This window comes from Mustelus asterias, chromosome 3 (genome assembly GCF_964213995.1).
Source record: "Mustelus asterias chromosome 3, sMusAst1.hap1.1, whole genome shotgun sequence".
NCBI lineage: Eukaryota > Metazoa > Chordata > Chondrichthyes > Carcharhiniformes > Triakidae > Mustelus > Mustelus asterias.
In genome coordinates this window covers 136,777,101-136,796,421 of record NC_135803.1, presented here as the reverse complement: position 1 = coordinate 136,796,421, position 19,321 = coordinate 136,777,101, and the positions used below count along the sequence as shown (strand labels likewise).

The 19,321-nt window shown below is 43.0% G+C and overlaps 1 protein-coding gene across 1 annotated transcript in view; it reads left to right on the top strand.

The window, feature by feature from the left end:
• Window positions 1-19,321, top strand: part of atg7 (ATG7 autophagy related 7 homolog (S. cerevisiae)) — a 160,197-nt gene that overhangs the window by 76,841 nt on the left and 64,035 nt on the right. Inside the window, exon 17 of the mRNA XM_078209731.1 lies at window positions 3,008-3,130. Within this exon, the coding sequence (XP_078065857.1) occupies window positions 3,008-3,130 (123 nt within the window). The remainder of the gene's footprint in view (window positions 1-3,007; window positions 3,131-19,321) is intronic.

Below are 19,321 nucleotides of genomic sequence, written 5' to 3'. Positions count from 1 at the left end.
CCACCTCATGTTTTACGAATGCTCTTCATCTGTCTGCATGAATCCAACGGGTTAAAATAAGAAATGACACGAAAGGGTCGAGGTTTAAGTGGCCGAGTTACCCGCCTGTTTTTAACAGCCCACCAGCCCGATTTTTGCAGCGCAGCTAGTATTTAACCCTACTGGAACAGTTAATTAAACTTATTGGCTAGACATCTTACACCTCTAAGAATAGGAAATGGGAAAATAGACTTTTTTAAAAATTCTTTCCTAGATTGTGGGCGTTGTTAGCAAGGTCAGCATTTGTTACCCATTCCTAATTGCCCTTGAACTGAGTGGTTTGTTAGGCCATTTCGGAGGGCAGTTAAGAGTCAACCACATTACTGTGGGTCTGGAGTCACATGTAGGCCAGATCAGGTCAGGATGGCAGATTTCCTTCCCTAAAGGACATTCATGAACCAGATGGGTTTTTGACGACAATTGACAATGGTTCCATGGTCGTCCTTTGGCGTTTAATTCCAGATTTTTATTGAAGCCAAATCTGCTGTGGTGAGATTTGAACCCAGATCCCAGAATATTACTCTGAGTGTCTGGATTATTGTCCAGTGACAATAACACGATCCCACTGCCTCATTGGGATTTTAGCCAATCAGATCTATAAATTATTGTGATCAAGAAGATGCAGGGAAAATAATTTTCTTAAAATCTGTACATTGTATAAACTCCTAATTCATCTTAAAACTGTGGAACTCATTACCCTGTCTCAGCCTTTTTCTTTTTCCTAAATTCCTCAGGCGTTAAAACATTACTTTGGGATCACTCAATTGCTACTTAAATCACTTTTTCTTTATTCACCTGGCTGATGTTGCTACATTTTACCACTCATCCATTTGAAAATGTAATCTATTGCTCAGCAGAGCACGAGCTAATTGATGAAACTGGACTTGTACAAATGTGTAATAAGTCCAGTGGGAACTGATACATTCATGAGATTTCTTTAAAATTTGAATGACAGAACTGGCTTTAGCAGTCAAAATAATCATAGAATTCCTACAGTGCGGAAGGAGGCCATTCGGCCCATCGAGCCTGCACCGACAACAATCCCACCCAGGTCCAATCGTGCAACCCCATGTATTTACCCTGCTAATCCCCCTGACACTAAGGGGCAATTGAGCGTGACCAATCAACCTAATCCGCATATATTTGAAGTGTGGGAGAAAACCGGAGCACCCAGAGGCAACCCACGCAGACACGGGAAGAACGTGCAGACTCCACATAGACAGTCACCCGAGGCTGGAATAGAATCCGGGTCCCTGGCATTGTGAGGCAGCAGTACTAACCATATGTGCCACCATGCCACACATATTGGGAGGCACGGTGGCACAGTGGTTAGCACTGCTGCCTCACAGTGCCAGGGACCCGGGTTCAACTCTGGCCTCGGGTAACTGTCTGTGTGGAGTTTGCACATTCCCCGTGTCTGCGTGGGTTTCCTCCGGGTGCTCCAGTTTCCTCCCACAGTCCAAAGATGTGCAGATTAGATTGATTGGCCATGGTAAATTGCCCCATTGTGTCAGGGGGACTAGCAGGTAAATACATGGGGTTAAGGGGATAGGGCCTGGTGGGATTGTGGTCAGTGTAAACTCGATAGGCCAAAGGCGGCCTCCTGCCCTGTAGGGATTCTATGATTCATACCACCAGATCCAACCTTCACTAAATTGTTATATTCTTTTACAATAAAATGAGACCTGATGCTTGTTCAGACAAATATGTAACTGTATGAACCTATCTTTGAAATAGTGATGTGCTTGTAGTTCAGTTTGAAGAGTTATTTCATCATTTTGAGATGGCGGATGTCATTTAGACGCTTCGGCATCTAAAATAATCAAAGACCATTGTTTCCCTTGTAGATTACATCTTTCCTCACGATGCCACTCTACTGCATATTCTTCACCTTTGTCAACTTGGTGAATTCCTGTGAAAGAAACATTTTTGTAAATCCACATTCCTGAAATGTTAGGAATCTGGTCCTGTAGGTAGATGCCATTAATAGCCGAATGAATCACTGCCAGGACTGACACTTGCGTTTAGTTTATAACTCATGGATGTTGACGGAACATGCATCCAATTCAGAACAGATGGCAATCTCTTCAACCTGACGTGCTTGAAATCCTCAACTAAGATATTGGAGATGATTTGCTGCTTGCTGTAGACAGTGCTCTCATAGAATAAAATACCTACAGTGCAGAAGGAGGCCATCCGACCCATCGAGTCTGCACCAACCACAATCCCACCCAGACCCTATTTCTGTAACCTCACATATTTACTCTACTAATCCCCCTAACACTAGGGTCGATTTAGCATGGCCAATCAAACTAACCCGCACATCTTTAGACTGGGGGGAGGAGACGGAGCACCCGGAAAAAACCCACGCAGACACGGAGAATGTGCAAACTGCACACAGACGGTGACCCGAGGCCGGAATTGAACCCAGGTCCCTGGTACTGTGAGGCAACAGTGCTAACCACTGTGCTATCGTGCCGCTCTCATGTCACACTGTGAGCATGGCCTTCTGAGGATGCAGAATACAATTAGAGACCAGGGTCCATATCTCTTTGAAACGCTTAACTATGAATTTTGAGAGCCAAGTTAGAGAAATGGTAGACATTTTGAATAATCCAGCCCAAAATAAATGTTTCCCACTGCAGTGTTTCACCCGGGCAACAAAAGAGTAGCTGTGTATTTGATAGTCAAACCTTGGACATTTAATACATTTGTATTGACGAGGCTGTACGTGTTTGAGGGAACATTGTGCATGCGGTTTCAGAAGATTGTTAGCTGATACTTTGCAGGGAAAACAAAGAAGCAGATGGCTAGAGGTGCTAGGTTGGAGAGTTTTGGAGCATTCTGCTCTCTCCTGTTGCTATAGTTTTGCCGGTTCTCCTCGACAAAGGTTTTTAATATTTATATTCTCGCATTGTGCGTTCTCCTATTCTGCTAATTTTCTTTTGTAATCTTTGTATTTTTGCAGGTCCTTGATCACTTTGAAAAGGATGGTTTTCAGTTCCTAGCTAATGTATTCAACTCCTCTCATTCTTTCCTGGAAGATCTTACAGGGCTGACTCTTCTGCATCAAGAGACGCAGGCTGCTGAGGTAATTGCTTTCACCATGTTCTTGATGTGCTCCTTCCTTTATGTGGAGAACCATAATTTTTCTGGCTCATTTTGGTAAATTGTATAATTTAAGAATTTGCAGCAGAAAGGTTTCAATTTGCTTTGCTGCTGTCAAGTGGCTTCTTGCTGATAGGTTTTTCGATTTTTCCCAACGTTGCACACTGCTCAAGAACTACCTTAACTTTCAACCAGAAGAACCCATCTTTGTAGCATATTCCAAAATAACAATACCCTTAGCGTTTATGTTTAGAAAACGATAATTTGACATTTTAAAAACAGAAGTTGAGCACCAGGTCATCTTGACATCTCTTACACAAGCTGGAACTTGCCTTACTATTGCATAAATCATAGGAATCATAGAAACCCTATAGTGCAGAAAAAGGCCATTTGGCCCATCGAGTCTGCACCGACCACAATCCCACCCAGGCCCTAACCCCATATCCCTACATATTTACCTGCTAATCCCTCTAACCTACGCATCTCAGGACACTAAGGGGCAATTTTGACACGGCTAATCAACCTAACCCGCATATCTTTGGACTGTGGGAGGAAACCGGAGCACCCGGAGGAAACCCACGCAGACACGAGGAGAATGTGCAAACTCCGCACAAACTTTATGCATATTCTTGCATAAAGACTGAGCAGGCTAGATTTTGCTGTGCCAGTTAAAATGTTAATCCCAAACAAAGCACTCAAAACACCTGGTATTGCAATATGTCATATCTTCATATGTGTCAAGTCACAGTTCATTTACAAAGTGAGTTGTCTGTAATGAGAATGTCAATCTCTGGATCTGTTTGATTTATTGTCACATGCCCCAGACATACATGAGATACAGTGAAGAGTATTGTTTCTTGCGGGCTATACAGACAAAACACAGCATTCATAGAGTACATAGGGGGGGGAGGAAAGGAGAGGATGCAGAATATAGTGTTACAGTCATAGCTAGGGTATAGAGAAGGAGCAGCTTAATATAAGGCAGGTCCATTCAAAAGTCTGATGCCAGCAGGGAAGAAGCTGTTCTTGAGTCAGTACGTGATTGCAGACTTGTGAATCTTTTTCCCAACGGAAGAAGCTGGAAGGAAGTATGTCTGGGGCATGTGTGGGTCCTTGATTATGCTGGCTGCTTTTCCGAGGCAGCGGGAAGTGTAGATGGAGCCAATGGAGGGGAGGCTGGTTTGTGCGATGGACTGGGCTACATTCACAATCCTTTGTAGTTTCTTGGATTCTTGGATGCCCAGAATTCTCCTGATAAAATGGGAAAATATTTTGATGTATCGGCGACCTGCTTTGTGTCTGTGGTCGAGAGAGAGTATCTGCAACAGTGTGCCTGGAGTGTGGGAAGGGCAGAGAAATGGTCTGTTTGGATTTATCTGTCAATGTCTCAGTGCGTTTGATGTGGTGAGGAATGTGTCTGGGGAGGGAGAGAGGAGAAATGTGAATAGAGAATGATAAACTGCGGATAGATAACCGAAACCGAGGCAAAGCACGCAAATTAAGAACATGAGTAAGTGGGGGGAACGGGGTGAAGAAAGTCTTCCAAGGTTGGAGAGCAAGTTGGGAATCATAGACTTGGGCAATGGTGGGTAACCTACGGCCAGGGGCTACGTGCAACCCATCTGGGTTCTGAGTGAGGCCCACGAGACATCTTGACTCTTGCCCATGCGCAGGGTTGCCACATTCCACTGATTTCCATCTGCGTAACTTTTTTCCTTCCGGTATGACACAAGCGTGCAAAGCAAGGGCAAGTGAAGTGAGGATCATGCTATCGCGCACACAATTGGCTGAGAGAGCCGTGCGTTCCCTCTGCATCCAAACTGTAAATATTTCCTTTGGTTTCACCATCTTAATATACGAATGATTCAGCATTTTCAATACCTTGTCATGAAGCATTTGGCGTGTATGAAGTGTATTTAATCTAATTCACTGGATCATGGTTAGTGAATAATCCCAATTTCAATCTTGAAACAATGGAGATGAAGGAGGGGCCACTCATGCAGCCCACTCACTGCACGTCACTGGGCTGGAGAGACTGAGTATGGGTGGAAAGAAATGGGGGCAGTGAGAAAGAGTCGAATGATACAGTGGCACAGTGCAGACCACAGGTTAAATGTATTTAGAGTCAGCTTGTCTCCGATGTTACTGTTTGGCTTCATGTAATAAGTAACATCATCTTCTTTAAAAAGATTTTTTTTTGCTCAAGTTAGAATTGCTCACTAAGCTGGACTGACTTTACACTCTGAGCCACATCTGGTTTTAATTGACTCCGAGAGGAACAACTTATGCATTTTAGACAAATGTTAGAGGCTGGTTTACAGCTTCATCAAGTTTCAGTAGACTGATTTAACTTGATCTGTGTCATACATCACTGGGGCCAGTGTAAGACTTTTGGGAAACAGCTCCTTCTATAACACAATGTCATAATAGCAATTATACAATCCATTACGCAAAGAAGTTGCTAAATACCTACTTATACTTTAGTAAAGTCGACTGTTCATCATGCATTTCCATATCCATATATACACAGACCTCTCTACCCTGCATATCCATTTCCATATGTGTACACAGACCCACACACCCTGCATTTCCATTTCCATATGTGCACACAGACCCATACATCCTGCAGTTCCATATCCACATGTGTACACACACACACACACATACTGCATTTCCATATGTACACACACACACACACACACCCTGCATTTCCATGTGTACACACACACATCCTGCATTTCTATATCCAAATGTGTACACAGTCCCACACATCCTGCATTTCCATTCCCAAGTGTACACCCAGACCCACACATTCTGCATTTCTATATCCAAATGTGTACACCCAGACCCCCACACCCTGTACTCCCATGCGTGTACACACTTGATGTGGATGCTTACGAACACAATGCCAGAAAATGTTTCGACTTTTGTGTGCTTTTCCAACCCCAGTTTACAGCTCACACGGGGCGATAAACCTCAAGCAAGTGGAATCGGCAGAAACTCTAGTTTTATGGGCAGGGAGGGTTTCAGGTGAAGGGACTGTAGAATAAACATTAAAGGGAGCGGGTATTTGAATGCAAAGTAGTCATGGGCGTAACTCACCAATCCTTGAAATTTTAATGATTTTATGAGCCTTTTGATTTGATTCTGCCCAGTTAAACTGATATCTAGACAAATAATGTGGAAATCCCAGGGATTTCCTCAGTGCTCAGTGTGAACATTGCTATGCATCAGTTGCTTTGACTGGTGGAAACAATGGACCATATTTTTCAGGGCAGCAAACAGTTAGACTTGCCCTTTCCCCTTTAATAATAATACTTTGTGCTTTGGCTGCTGAAAGTGCAAGCAAAAAATGTTAGTGAAGGGCATCTGGGGCTTGAGTTAACTGGCAACTATTTAACTCAAACAAACTGAGGGATTGTAAAATTAACAGTATGAAGGCTGCAAAGGACGTGACATCAATGCCGTATAGGGTACAGAAAGAGTTTTAGAGGAACTGAAATATTGGATTAAGAGAGAGAAAAAAGTAGTCAAAGGAGGTAGTGGAAGCGGATACGATAGTGACTTCGAAGGGGTGTCTTGACAAATACATGAATAGGATGGAAATAGAAGGATACGGTCCCCAGAAGGGTAGGGGGCTTTAGTTCAGTCCAGCAGCATGGTCAGAGCAGGTTTGGAGGGCCGAAGGGCCTGTTCCTGTGCTGTAATTTTCTTCTTTGAGCTTAAAAAAATAAATTTAACATTTGTGAAATCTCTGGCAACAATTAAAACCTGAGGAAATGAGAATCCACGCTTGGAATAGTCAACTTCCAAAACCAGAAAAGTTGTTTTGCAGTAATTAAGGCGCATCATATCATCGAAAGGGTATTTAGACTGAAATGGGCAGGACAGAAGCTTCCTGTAATAAGTTCAGTTCAGCTCTACTATAGGAAATTCCCGCCATGCAATGTCCTTTGGACAACAAGATGCCATTTTTACAATGTTACCTGCAGAACAGTGCATCTCTGACAGAAACCTTTGGAATGCTGCGTTCAACAACACATCTGCTTTCATCTGAAGTTTCTTGTAGCATTTGCACTTAAGGGCAGCGAGCACAGTTCTCTAGTTTTTGGTTGCAAATGATGGTCTAATATGTTTTTTCTTTGTATCCACTTCCAGGTCAAATAGGAGCCCAAGGTTCTTGTAGTTTTACATTGATACAACTTAATTATTGATCCCAAAGAATCCATCTCTTGCAGAGTATGACTTAATTGTTGAGTGTAATTAGGAAATTAGTTTGTAATTAGTGTAATTAGTTTGTTCATTTGTTTGTTCTGAATTCTGGAGCAATTGAGATTTGCCTACAGATTTTAGTTTCTGCTTAAGGCATCTGACAGAGCTACCTTGTACTTTTTATTACGTTGCACAATATGCATGTTTGGACATCACTTGGCAAGCTGTATTCCAATGCTCAAAGGGGTTTCATTTTAATAATGGAGACATGAAACAGTACAATACGTGCTTGATTAATAATGAGCAGTTGTAGTGTAAATGGGGCCCTGTAGGTTTTCTGTTGTCTAGAAACAAGTTGTTCATTGCTGTTAAATTATATCCAGATGTAAGTTTCCAGTAAGTTTAGCAGTTAGCCTTTTTTTCATACTTAAGGTGCCATTTGTATATTTAAGGTAATTGTAACACACTCAAACGGCTGATCATGTGATTCATGGAAAATATTAGTGACCCTTTCACATAATGGATGTAATTTCCCGACCAACGGATGCGTAGATGTTTGAAACTGTGCACACCCAACAAAAACTCTGAAGTCAAGTAGAGTCATAGAATCCCTACAGTGCAGAAAGAGGCCATTTGGCCCATCGAGCCTGCACCGACAACAATCCCACCCCATGTCCTATTCCCGTAACCCCATGTATTTACCCTGCTAATCTCCCTGACACTAATGCTCAATGTAGCATGGCCAATCAACCTAACCTGCACATCTTTGGACTGTGGGATGAAACCGGAGCACCCGGAGGAAACCCACGCAGGCAGAAGGAGAACATGCAAACTCCACAGTAACCCAAGGCTGGAATTGAACCCGGATCCCTGGTGCTGTGAGGTAGCAGTGCCACCGTGCTGCTCTATTTATAAGTACTTTGGTTCTTTATTCTGTTTCACTGGTTTCACCCTTCAAAATGTATAATAAAAAAAGAAAAACCTAGTGCTACTTTTAGTTTAATGTATCAAAGAATACATTGAATTTTAGTTCTTTGAAAAAGCATTTAACATTTATATTGGCACATAATATTTGGAGAAAATGAATTTAATGCATATTAATTAGTGAGAAATTTACTTTATAGAAATCATGAATTGTAGACTATTTGTTATCTTTTTGCTGCTTCGTTGGAAACCTAGTTAAACGTCTTTGTAAAATGTTGTCATGGTGGAAGATGTGCATCGTTAGGTTGAATATTCCAGAACGGTTCCATAGTGACATCTTGGTTGCTATGACAACATTTTCACTGTATTAAGATTTCTATTATGACTGAGCCAAAGTTGTGTTTTCTAACTGAAAAAGCCTTGTTCAGCCAGAATTAATTAAAATCTGAATAGTCTTTTAAGTACAGTAAAAAAAAAAGTTTCCAATTTTAGCAGAGAATTGACATGCAAAATTATGTTCGGGATTTTCATTCGGCTGCTTACACTGTTCAGATTTACAGTCTTTCTCTGTTTGACTTGAATTGAGATATATAATTGCTGACCTCCCAGAGTACAGCCATTGTTTTCTTTTTCATCCCCTAAGCTTGGTAAAATAATTCGTCCGTGAGCTGGTTTGATTAAGAGAATGTGCTGTATTTGGTATTCAAATATGTGAGTGTGACATGAAAGTAGCTGTTTTACTTCACAAAAGAAATGCAGGTTTGATGTGTTCCTGCAGCTCGGAGTTGGCCAATGCGCAAACTACATAAGTCCCGTTGATCCGAGTTGTGTTCCATTTCTCCGATGGCTTGAGTGTCCCTAGAGAGATCAGTCAATCTAAGCGTGCAATCATTTTTACTTTTCAGTAATTCATCAAAGTGGCTTTTCATCATAATTGGGGGTGGATATGAAATGTTAGTCGATCATTCAACCATTTACATCTCATAGAATCCCGACAGTGCAGGAGGAGGCCATTCGGCCCATCGAGTCTGCACCGACTACAATCCCACTCGGGTCCTATTCGCGTAACCCCATGTATTTACCCTGCTGATCCCCTGACACTAGGTTCAATTTAGCATGGCCAATCCACCTAACCCGCACATCTTTGGACTGTGGGAGGAAACCCGAACACCCAAAGGAAACCCACACAGACACAGAGAATGTGCAAACTTCACACTGGTAGTGACCTGAGGCCGGAATTGAAACTGGGTCCCTGGCGCGGTGAGGCAGCAGTGCCAACCACTGTGCCACCGTGCCGCCCCCATCTGAACCTGTTCTCAGTTCACATTCGCGTTCTGCTAAAGCAGAGGTCACTGGACAACAATAAGGAGTGCATTTTCCAGTTGTCTTAGCTGAAGGCAAATGTCGTTGCTCTTTAACTGCCAGCGATCAGCTTTCCCATTGTAGACCAGCAATTTCACCAACACAATTTTTATTGTGCCATATTTCACAAGAGCGGTTTAATATTCTACTCTAAACCCAACTGCCCAAAACCTTTTTGCAGCAGTGCACTTGAAATTCAGTGTTATGACCTTGGAATGCACACCATGTTCACAGTCTTGCTTTCTTCCTGGTGTTCTCCTGTCCTCTGAAGCCAGTCAACAGATGAAGCTTATTGAGCCTTGAGGTTTTGCTCCAATGTAATTGGCATTTTGGAGAGCAATGCAACTTGCCAAACTGATATCAGGTCAGCAATTTATGTTTAACGTGTCAAGATAGTTCTACAGACACAAGAATTTATGATGAATTGCATGCAGGAATATATATTTGATGTAATACTTGTAACGAACACTGCATTACTTTTGCTTCTGTGGAACTGGAATTTTCTTTTAAGTTAAAGTTTATTTATTAGTCACAAGTAAGGCTGCAATGAATACTGCAATGAAGTTCTACGAAATTCCCCGTGTCGCCACAGTCTGGCACCTGTTCGGGTCAATGCACCTAACCAGCACGTTTTTCAGATTGTGGGAGGAAACCGGAGGAAAGCCACGCAGACACGGGGAGAACGTGCAAACTCCACACAGTGACCCAAGCCGGGAATCAAATCCAGGTCCCTGGCGCTGTGAGGCAGCAGTGCTAACCACTGTGCCACCCATACTATCTTTCAGTCTCACTTTTCGAAGTGTTGACCTGCACTGCCCTAGATCTGCTTGCTTGACAATGTAACTTAGGATGTCAGAGCAATACTCTTGTGAGCTGAACTGGATAATTGTGCCTTTGCACTGGTAGATCAAACATACGTTTTGTGAGACAAAGCCAGATATGGTTCATTAAGCTTCAGTAAACCGAGCAAACAGAACAACAATCAAGACCAAATGCACTTGTGCAACTAATCTTCATGGAATACTACTATAAATTAAAAATGTACCACAGGTCAAACACTGGTAGGGAAGTTTGTTTATAAAGTTTAAAAGATTTTTAAAGTTTACTTATTAGTGTCACAAGTAGGTTTACATTAACACAGCAATGAAGTTACTGTGAAAATCCCCTAGTCGCCACACTCCAGCGCCTGTTTGGGTACACTGAGGGAGAATTTTAGCATGGCCAATACCCCTAACCAGCACGTCCTTCGGACTGTGGGAGGAAACCGAAGCACCCGGAGGAAACCCATGCAGACACGGGGAGAATGTGCAGCCTCCGCATAGACAGATATCCACTGTGCCAGCATGCCACCCGGAAATTTCTTGCTAATTACCACCTAATGTACTGCCTCAACTGATGAAATAGTACTCATCCATGCTGAACATCACTTGAATGAAGCACTGAGGGTAGCAAGTGCACAGAATATGCTATGGATCGGGGATTACAGTGTCCCTCGCTAGGAATGACTTGGTAGCACTACAGCTGGCTGAGTCCTGAAAGATTCTGCTGCAAACCATCACCAGAAACCTTTCTCCGTTGTCCCCTCCAATCTCACCTCCAACAACAAGCGCGAAGAGCTCATGGAGTTCTTTGTCACTAAGATCGAGATCATCGATTCACTGCCTCTGCTGCATTCCTTCCTTCCATTGGCTCACTGGGCCAAACTTCTTCAGAATCACCCTCTGCCTTAGCCCCGAACACGCACTATTCTCCAATTTTTCTCACACCTTGACTCATGCCCTCTTTGAGTTGATCTTGTCCACAAGGCTTATCTGCTCCTTCGACCCTATTCCCATTAAATGGCTAACTACCCAGTTTCCACCTGGTCCCCATTTTAGGCAATGTTGTTAATGGTTCTCTCTCCTTGTAAATCTGCTGTCATCACCTCTCTCTTGAAAAAAAAAGCAACCCTCGGCCCTACCATCCTTTCAAAATACCGCCCCATCTCCCTTTCCAACTCTTTGAATGTGTTATCTCCTAAATCCATTCCCGCATTTCGGGGAGTTATGTGTTTGAATCCCTCCAATTAAGTTTCTCGCCTTGCCACAGTTCTGAGACGCATCCTATGTGACTATGACAATGGTATCCCTCCTCATTCTTCTTGATCTGTCTGCAGCTTTTAACGTGATTGACCACACCACACTCCTCCAATGCCTTTCCACGCTCATCCAGCTGGGTGGGACTCCTTTCATCTTGTTCCATTCTTAATTACCTAGTCATATGTTGTCAAAGCTTTTCATCTTGCATTCATCAGGACGAAATGGCAAACGAACAAAATTAGTACTTCATAAGAAGAGTGTTGATTGGTTGGCAAGTGGACTCTGGTAGAAATGTTGCCATGGACAATACACCAGTTTACTGATGACTAACAGTTAACTGTAAAACTTTGTTAAATTCAAACCAGGTAGGTTCACTCTGGTCAAGGCATGCCCTTGGGAATGAACCGGAGAATGGTTGTTGCCTATTTTGATTAGGTGAAACAGATGCAATGTGTTTACGTGTTCTTTCTGTCTGCAAAGAATAGGACCCTGTGTATTAATATAGTATTAATATGTAGCTCCTAGCACATTTAAGTGCACCTCACAGCGAGCCCGACTGATCATCTTAACTTGGTTGTCAGCATAATTCTTAGCACACTCAGAATTGTTTACCAAATGTTGTCCAATTGTGGAATCACACCTAACGTTGGACACTGTGTTTTAAGCTTTGTAAGCATGGGCTGGTTGGTTACGGATAGTACTTTGCCTATTGCGAACACCCGAAAGGAACATGGTGTTTGAAACAAGACTACCGGTAGTCTTTGGGCCACCAAACCAAGCACTGAAATTCACACACCACATCACTCATTTGTGCAATCGACAGAAGGTCTTTTGGGATTTATGGCAATATCTTGTTAGCGGCGAACACTGCTTTTGTTGTTACCACACAATCATAAAAGTGCTGAAGGAGGCCATTCAGCCCATCGAGTTTGCACTGACTCTCCGACAGAGCATTCCCCGTGACCCCACGTATTTACCCTGCTAATCTCCTGTAACCTACACATCCTTTCCTTAAGGGGACAATTTAACATGGCCAATAGTCAGAGGCTTTTTCCCAGGGCTGAAATGATTGCCACAAGAGGACACAGGTTTAAAGGTGCCTGGGAGTAGGTACAGAGGAGGTGTCAGGGGTAAGTTTTTCACTGAGGGTGGTGGGTGCGTGGAATGGGCTGCCAGCAACGGTGGTGGAGGCGGATTCAATAGGGTCTTTTAAGACACTTTTAGATAAGTACATGGAACTTAGTAAGATAGAGGGTTATAGGTAAACCTAGTAATCGCTAAGGTAGGGACATGTTCAGCACAACTTTGTGGGCTGAAGGGCCTGTATTGTGCTGTAGTTTTTCTATTTTCTATGTTCTAAACCACCTAATCTGTACATCTTTGGAGTGTGGGCGGAAACCGGAGCACCTGGAAGAAACCCACGCGGACACTGGAAGGAATGTGCAAACTCCACACAGTCAGTCACCCAAGGTTGCAATCAAATCTGAATCCCTGGTACTGTAAGGCTGCAGTGCTAACCACTGTGCTATCGTGCCAATCCTAAGCACCATAAGACAGCCCAAGAAGCCTGAGTAAACGAAAACGCTTCTCCGTGATTGGGTTTTCTTAGTTTAACTTCAATGAAATGGCTTCTAACTGACCTCCAGGATTTCTAACCTCTTGATCTGTGCAAACCCCTGCAACTGCATCTTTAACAAACAGCCTTACAGCTTCAGTGCCAAGGTTTTGAGTCTGGGTGAGCTTCTCTCTCCGCAGATGCTGTCAGACCTGCTGAGATTTTCCAGCATTTTTCTGTTTTTGTTACAGATTCCAGCATCCGCGGTATTTTGCTATTAGCCTTTGCAGCTTTCCTGTTTAAGAAAAATCTCCATACCTGTATGGCATCATTTGCTGAACACAACGCAAACATGTGCCACATCTGAACACCTCTGAGTGGCACCTCGCCGGCATAATGGGTGTGTAGAGTTGATCAGTGACCAAGACTAAATAACAAACTGTTTATTATTGACATGATGTGGAGATGCCGGCATTGGACTGGGGTGGGCACATTAAGAAGTTTCACAACACCAGTCCAGCAGGTTTATTTGGAATCACGAGCTTTCAGAGCACTGCTCCTTCATCAGGTGAGTATTATTTACAGTCCATGGTGAACTAACATCAAATTAGTTTGTTAGTAGCTTGAATGTTTATTATCTCTGACCCCTTTTTTTCCCTTAATTTGCTCTGATGCAGAACATTTAAAGCAACTGGAGGCTGGCACAGTGGTCAGCACTGCTGCCCCTCAGCGCCAGGGACCCGGGTTCAATTCCCAGTTTGGGTCACTGTCTGTGCGGACTCTGCATGTTCTCCCCGTGTCTGCATGGGTTTCCTCGGGGTGCTTCAGTTTCCTTCCACAGTCCGAAAGATGTGCTGGTTGGGTGAATTGGCCGTGCTAAATTCTCCCTCCGTGTACCCGAACAGGTGCCGGAGTGTGGCGACTCGGGGGTTTTCACAGTAACTTCATTGCAGTGTTAACGTAAGCCCACTTGTGGCACTAATAAATAAACTCTTATCTCTAATCCTTTGTGGCGAAATGGTCAAAATATCCTGGAACGTGGTAGTTGTAATCTGTTAATTCTGTTTAGAAAATGATCTAATGTAATCAATTAAAGTATGTTTCTTTCGTTGCTCAGTTACGTTGTTATTATATGTACGGTAATTTTGTCTCTGGGCTGTCGTTGCCTTTTTTTTTTAGTACATCCAAGATGAATCTGATCCCGGTTCTCAGTTTGGACATGTGTGCTTTATGCTATAACACAGTGCAATGACTTCATTTCTTTGAATAGAACTGAATTGGTGATGCTCACGTCGATCAGGTCATCTATTAATACACGCTTTCAGAGGGGTATTCCGGGTGACATTTGCTTGACGGTTATAAATGTCTACTAAATATAGATGTTGTCATCTTGTGGATTAAATTTGTGCGCGCAATATAAATATTTAGGAGTGATAGACTAGTGAACTTTAGCTGTGTTGCGTATAAGCTTAATTTACTATTACCATGAAATCTGCTTAATTACAGTTCAGTTTCGGAACACAATTACTTTATGCTTTTGCATCTAGCAGCTGGACAGAGAGACTACCACGGTCATTTAAAATTAGAAAGGAAATGCTTTGTAATCACCGTGTCTGGTGGCTGAGCCATAGTAGTAGGGTACTCTCTCATTTCTCTCAAATATAGCATACTGAATAATGCATTAGGTATGTACACTATGAGCCTCTCATTCCTCCATGCATACACTGTTACAGCCAGCAGGCAGTGCTGGCTTAGCTGACCTCATGGTCGCTGCAGACTTTTGAACTGTGAGGCGATTCATTCATGAATTAATGAAATATTTGTGCTGACATTCCACAGTTTTCGACTCGCGATGCGCATGTTTCTCTGGCACAAATCATTCTGAGACCGAGGTGCCCTAATATCATTATTATTGTTTTTTAATTACAAGGTACTGTGTGGGCATTGGTTAGGTTATTTTGTAATGGGGAGGTATCAAGTTGCAGAGCGAAACAAGGTATAGTACAAAGAGTGCAGGGGACAGGTGTGAGTTATTGAGTAACCCAAAACTCTGTCGTTTCCATTTTAATGTGAAATGGCACTGAGCTTACATCTTGAACTATATGGGGGTACAAACATTGTCGGGCTGCATTTGAAAAGTATTTGCACCCATTGCTACAGGAATGCTAAAGCATATATAATTAATTAATTGGCATTTTGCTGTGAAGATCATTTGTGGTTATTTTATCATTGCCGGAGAATAGCAAAATGTGCCGACTGGTAACAACGTGAATTCAATCCTTTTCATTACTGAACGATCTCCCATGACGTGCACTGTTTGGGGCATGGACTGGGAGCAGAATGGCTGAAGGAGTGCACGGAGCTGAAAGTTGGGTACAAAATGGGTCCAAGGAGTAGAATAATTTGATGACCTGTGTCCAAAAAGGTGAATCTCGAAATCGACATACAGCAGAGCCAATTTCTTCTTGTTGAGCGACGGAAAGCAGCAGAATCTATGGAAGTTAGAGGTGCACACATTCCAAGGGATGAGGATAGTGAAAGGAGCAGAGCCTGTCTCTCATTCTATGTTAATTGAGTATAGAAAGGTTGTGAATGTAGCCCAGTCCATCACACAAACCAGCCTCCCGCCCATTGATTCTGTCTACACTTCCCACTGCCTCGGCAAAGCAGCCAGCATAATCAAGGACCCCACGCATCCCGGACATTTCTCTCTTCCACCTTCTTCCGTCGGGAAAAAGATACAAAAGTCTGAGGTCACGTACCAACCGACTCAAGAACAGCTTCTTCCCTGCTGCTGTCAGATGACTGTAACACTACATCCTGTACTCTCTCGTTTCCTTCTCTATGAACGGTATACTTCGGCTGTATAGCGCGCAAGAACCAATACTTTTCACTGTACTAATACATGTGACAATAATAAGTCAAATATAGAAAATATAAAATGGGACAGGAAAAGCTGAAAATGCTGTTCTCTTTATGTGCAAGCCTTGAAAAGAGAGTATTGACATTCTGTTTGAATATGGAGGTCGTTATGCCTCTATTGGTGGATTTGCGGATAGCGATGAGGACCATCAGAGGATACAGCAGGATATAGATCGGTTGGAGACTTGTGCGGAGAGGTGACAGAGGGAGTTTAATCCGGACAAATGTGAGTAATGCATTTTGGAAGGTCTAATACAGATAGGAAATATACAGTAAATGGCAGAACCCTTAGGAGTATTGATAGGCAAAGGGATCTGGGTGTACAGGTACACAGGTCACTGAAAGTGGCAATGCAGGTGGAGAAGGTAGTCAGAAGGCATACGGCATGCTTGCCTTCATCGGCCGGGGTATTGAGTTTAAAAATTGGCAAGTCATGTCGACGCTTTATAAAACCTTAGGCCGCACTTGGAATATAGTATTCAATTCTGGTCACCACACTACCAGAAGGATGTGGAGGCTTTGGAGAGGGTGCAGAAAAGATTTACCAGGATGTTGCCTGGTATGGAGGGCATTAGCTATGAGGAGAGGTTGGAGAAACTTGGTTTGTTCTCACTGGAGCGACGGAGGTTGAGGGGAGACCTGATAGAAGTCTACAAGATTATGAGAGGCATGGACAGAGTGGATAGTCAGAAGCTTTTTCCCAGGGTGGAAGAGTCCATTACTAGGGGGCATAGGTTTAAGGGGCAAAGTTTAAAGGAGATGTACAAGGCAGATTTTTTACACAGAGGGTAGTGGGTGCCTGGAACTCGTTGCTGGGGGAGGTAGTGGAAGCGGATACAATAGTGACTTTTAAGGGGCGTCTTGACAAGTACATGAATAGGATGGGAATAGAGGGATATGGTCCCCGGAAGGGTAGGGGGTTTTAGTTAAGTCGGGCAGCATGGTCGGTGCAGGCTTGGCGGGCCGAAGGGCCTGTTCCTGTGCTGTAATTTTCTTTGTTCTTCTTTTATTCAACTTCCTCGCCTGAGTTGCGCTCTCAGTTAACTTCCAACAGATGGTAAAAGCAAATTACTGCGGATGCTGAGAGAAAAAGAGTGCTTTGAATAAATTATGGAGAGTATCTGCAACAGTGTGCCCGGAGTGTGGTTAGGTTATGGAAATTGTCTATTTGGATCTAACTCTGTGTCTCAGTGCATAAGGTGTAGGGAGGGAGAGAGGAGAAATGTGAATAGAGAAAGAGAATTTTGCAGATAGATAACTGAAACCACGGGAAAGCATGCAAACTGCGAACATGCATAAGCGGGGGAATGGGGTGAAGAAAGCCTTCCAAGGTTTGGAGAGCAAGTTGGGAGTCTTGGGCAAGAGCAGTGGTGAGCAACCTGTGGCCAGGGGCCACATACGGCACATCTAGGTTCTGAGTGAAATCCATGAGGCATCTTCGATAAAGGCAAAATACTGCGGTTGCTGGAATCTGAAACAAAAACAGAAAATGCTGCAGAAACTCAGCAGGTCCGACAGCATCTGTGGAGAGAGAATAGAGCCAACATCTTGTGTCTGGATGACTCAAGCATCTCTCTAACTTGGTTCAAGATAACCTGGGCCCTTTGTGGTCAGTTACTGACTGGATTCATTTGCTGAGTCAATAGGAGAGTGCTTGCTCTCACTCTGATGGTGTGTCTTTTATTTTACTATCTGTATTTCAGTGGTCTCCCCTTTCCCAGTTTCTCTACCATGGGGTCAGAAAGGCAAATTTCTCCCGAGCCTCCAGGAATTATTGTAGAAAAGCCATCAGGAAATGCACAAGAACAGCCAAAAATGTCCCACTCCCATCCAAGGGAGGCCCGTGACCTCTTCCACGCCGGCCTGACTAAAAGGAACTGCAGTATAGACCTCCTATTATGCCAATTTGTGTCACGTTAAACATAGCACAGACTATATACTAATTGGCAGAAAACATGTCAATTAGTGGGTACAAGTGTTACTCTAATTAGCAAAATTGTAAATTAATAGTAAACATGGAGAACAGTGTTGGTATTTTTAAACTAACTGCAGGTTTGCTTTGGTACAAGTATATGTAAGATTCATCAAAAAAAATCACGAACAAATTTTGTTTTGTTATAATTATGCTTGAATGCTTGTATAGCATGAACATGCAATCTAAACAGTATTTCTTTTTTAAAAAGGGATTTCAGTTTTATATTTCCTTTCAAAATAGCTTAAATGCAGCACTATAAATGAATATGAAGTGAATTATAGCTTTATAAAGTCAACCAAATGTAAATGTGTTTACAAGCCTATTACGTGAATCTTATTGATGTCTGGCGTTCGACTGGGCAGTCCAATTTTTTTTTAAAGCAGTCTAGACTTGTTTTCCCTGCCTCTGAATTTAATGTTTTGACCCCGAGAGCAAATAATCAGAAGCATTTGTAACTTATTGACTTCTAAACTTGAGAGGTAATTTTAGATGCGGGACGTAGTAATAAAAGATTAAAGCATCTTGGCCACCTATGAACGGTCCCGTTGGCCAAAGGGAGCCGGCCCGATTGGCGTCCAAATATTGCAAACCGCAAACTGTCCAGAAACTGCATCTGTATCGCTCGCAGCTGCTGCCTTCACATAGTAATTTAACAGATGGTGCTGCCGAGCGTTTGCTATGGGAGTCCCATTTGCTGCTTTATTTTCGCCGCAGAGACTCTGGGAATTTCTCTGTTAGCCACTCTGACCCAGTTTGTGATGGGGGGTGGGGTGGGGGGGAGGGGGGGTGGGGTGTTCATTGTTTTAGCTATAACGCACAAGTAGTCAGCTGCTGCTGCTGCAAAAAAAACCCCGCATGTAACCTCACAGTTTTGTAATGTTAAAGGGGCATTGTCAAAATGACAAAGAATTTTCGAAGGGAGAATGCCCTGCTCTGTGGAGGAATACAGAGGAGCACAGTAAATGATGCGGAGATTTTGTGTTAGGCATTTGCCATTATTGGCCGCAGTATAAACAAATATTCAAATGTGAAAGCTGCGCTCAATACATTTATATTGCGACACATGCATTGTTTGTTGCATCATGAACTTTTCCTGTTGACTAATGTCATTGTATTTGAGCTGAACTTTCAGAGATTGTTTGAAGA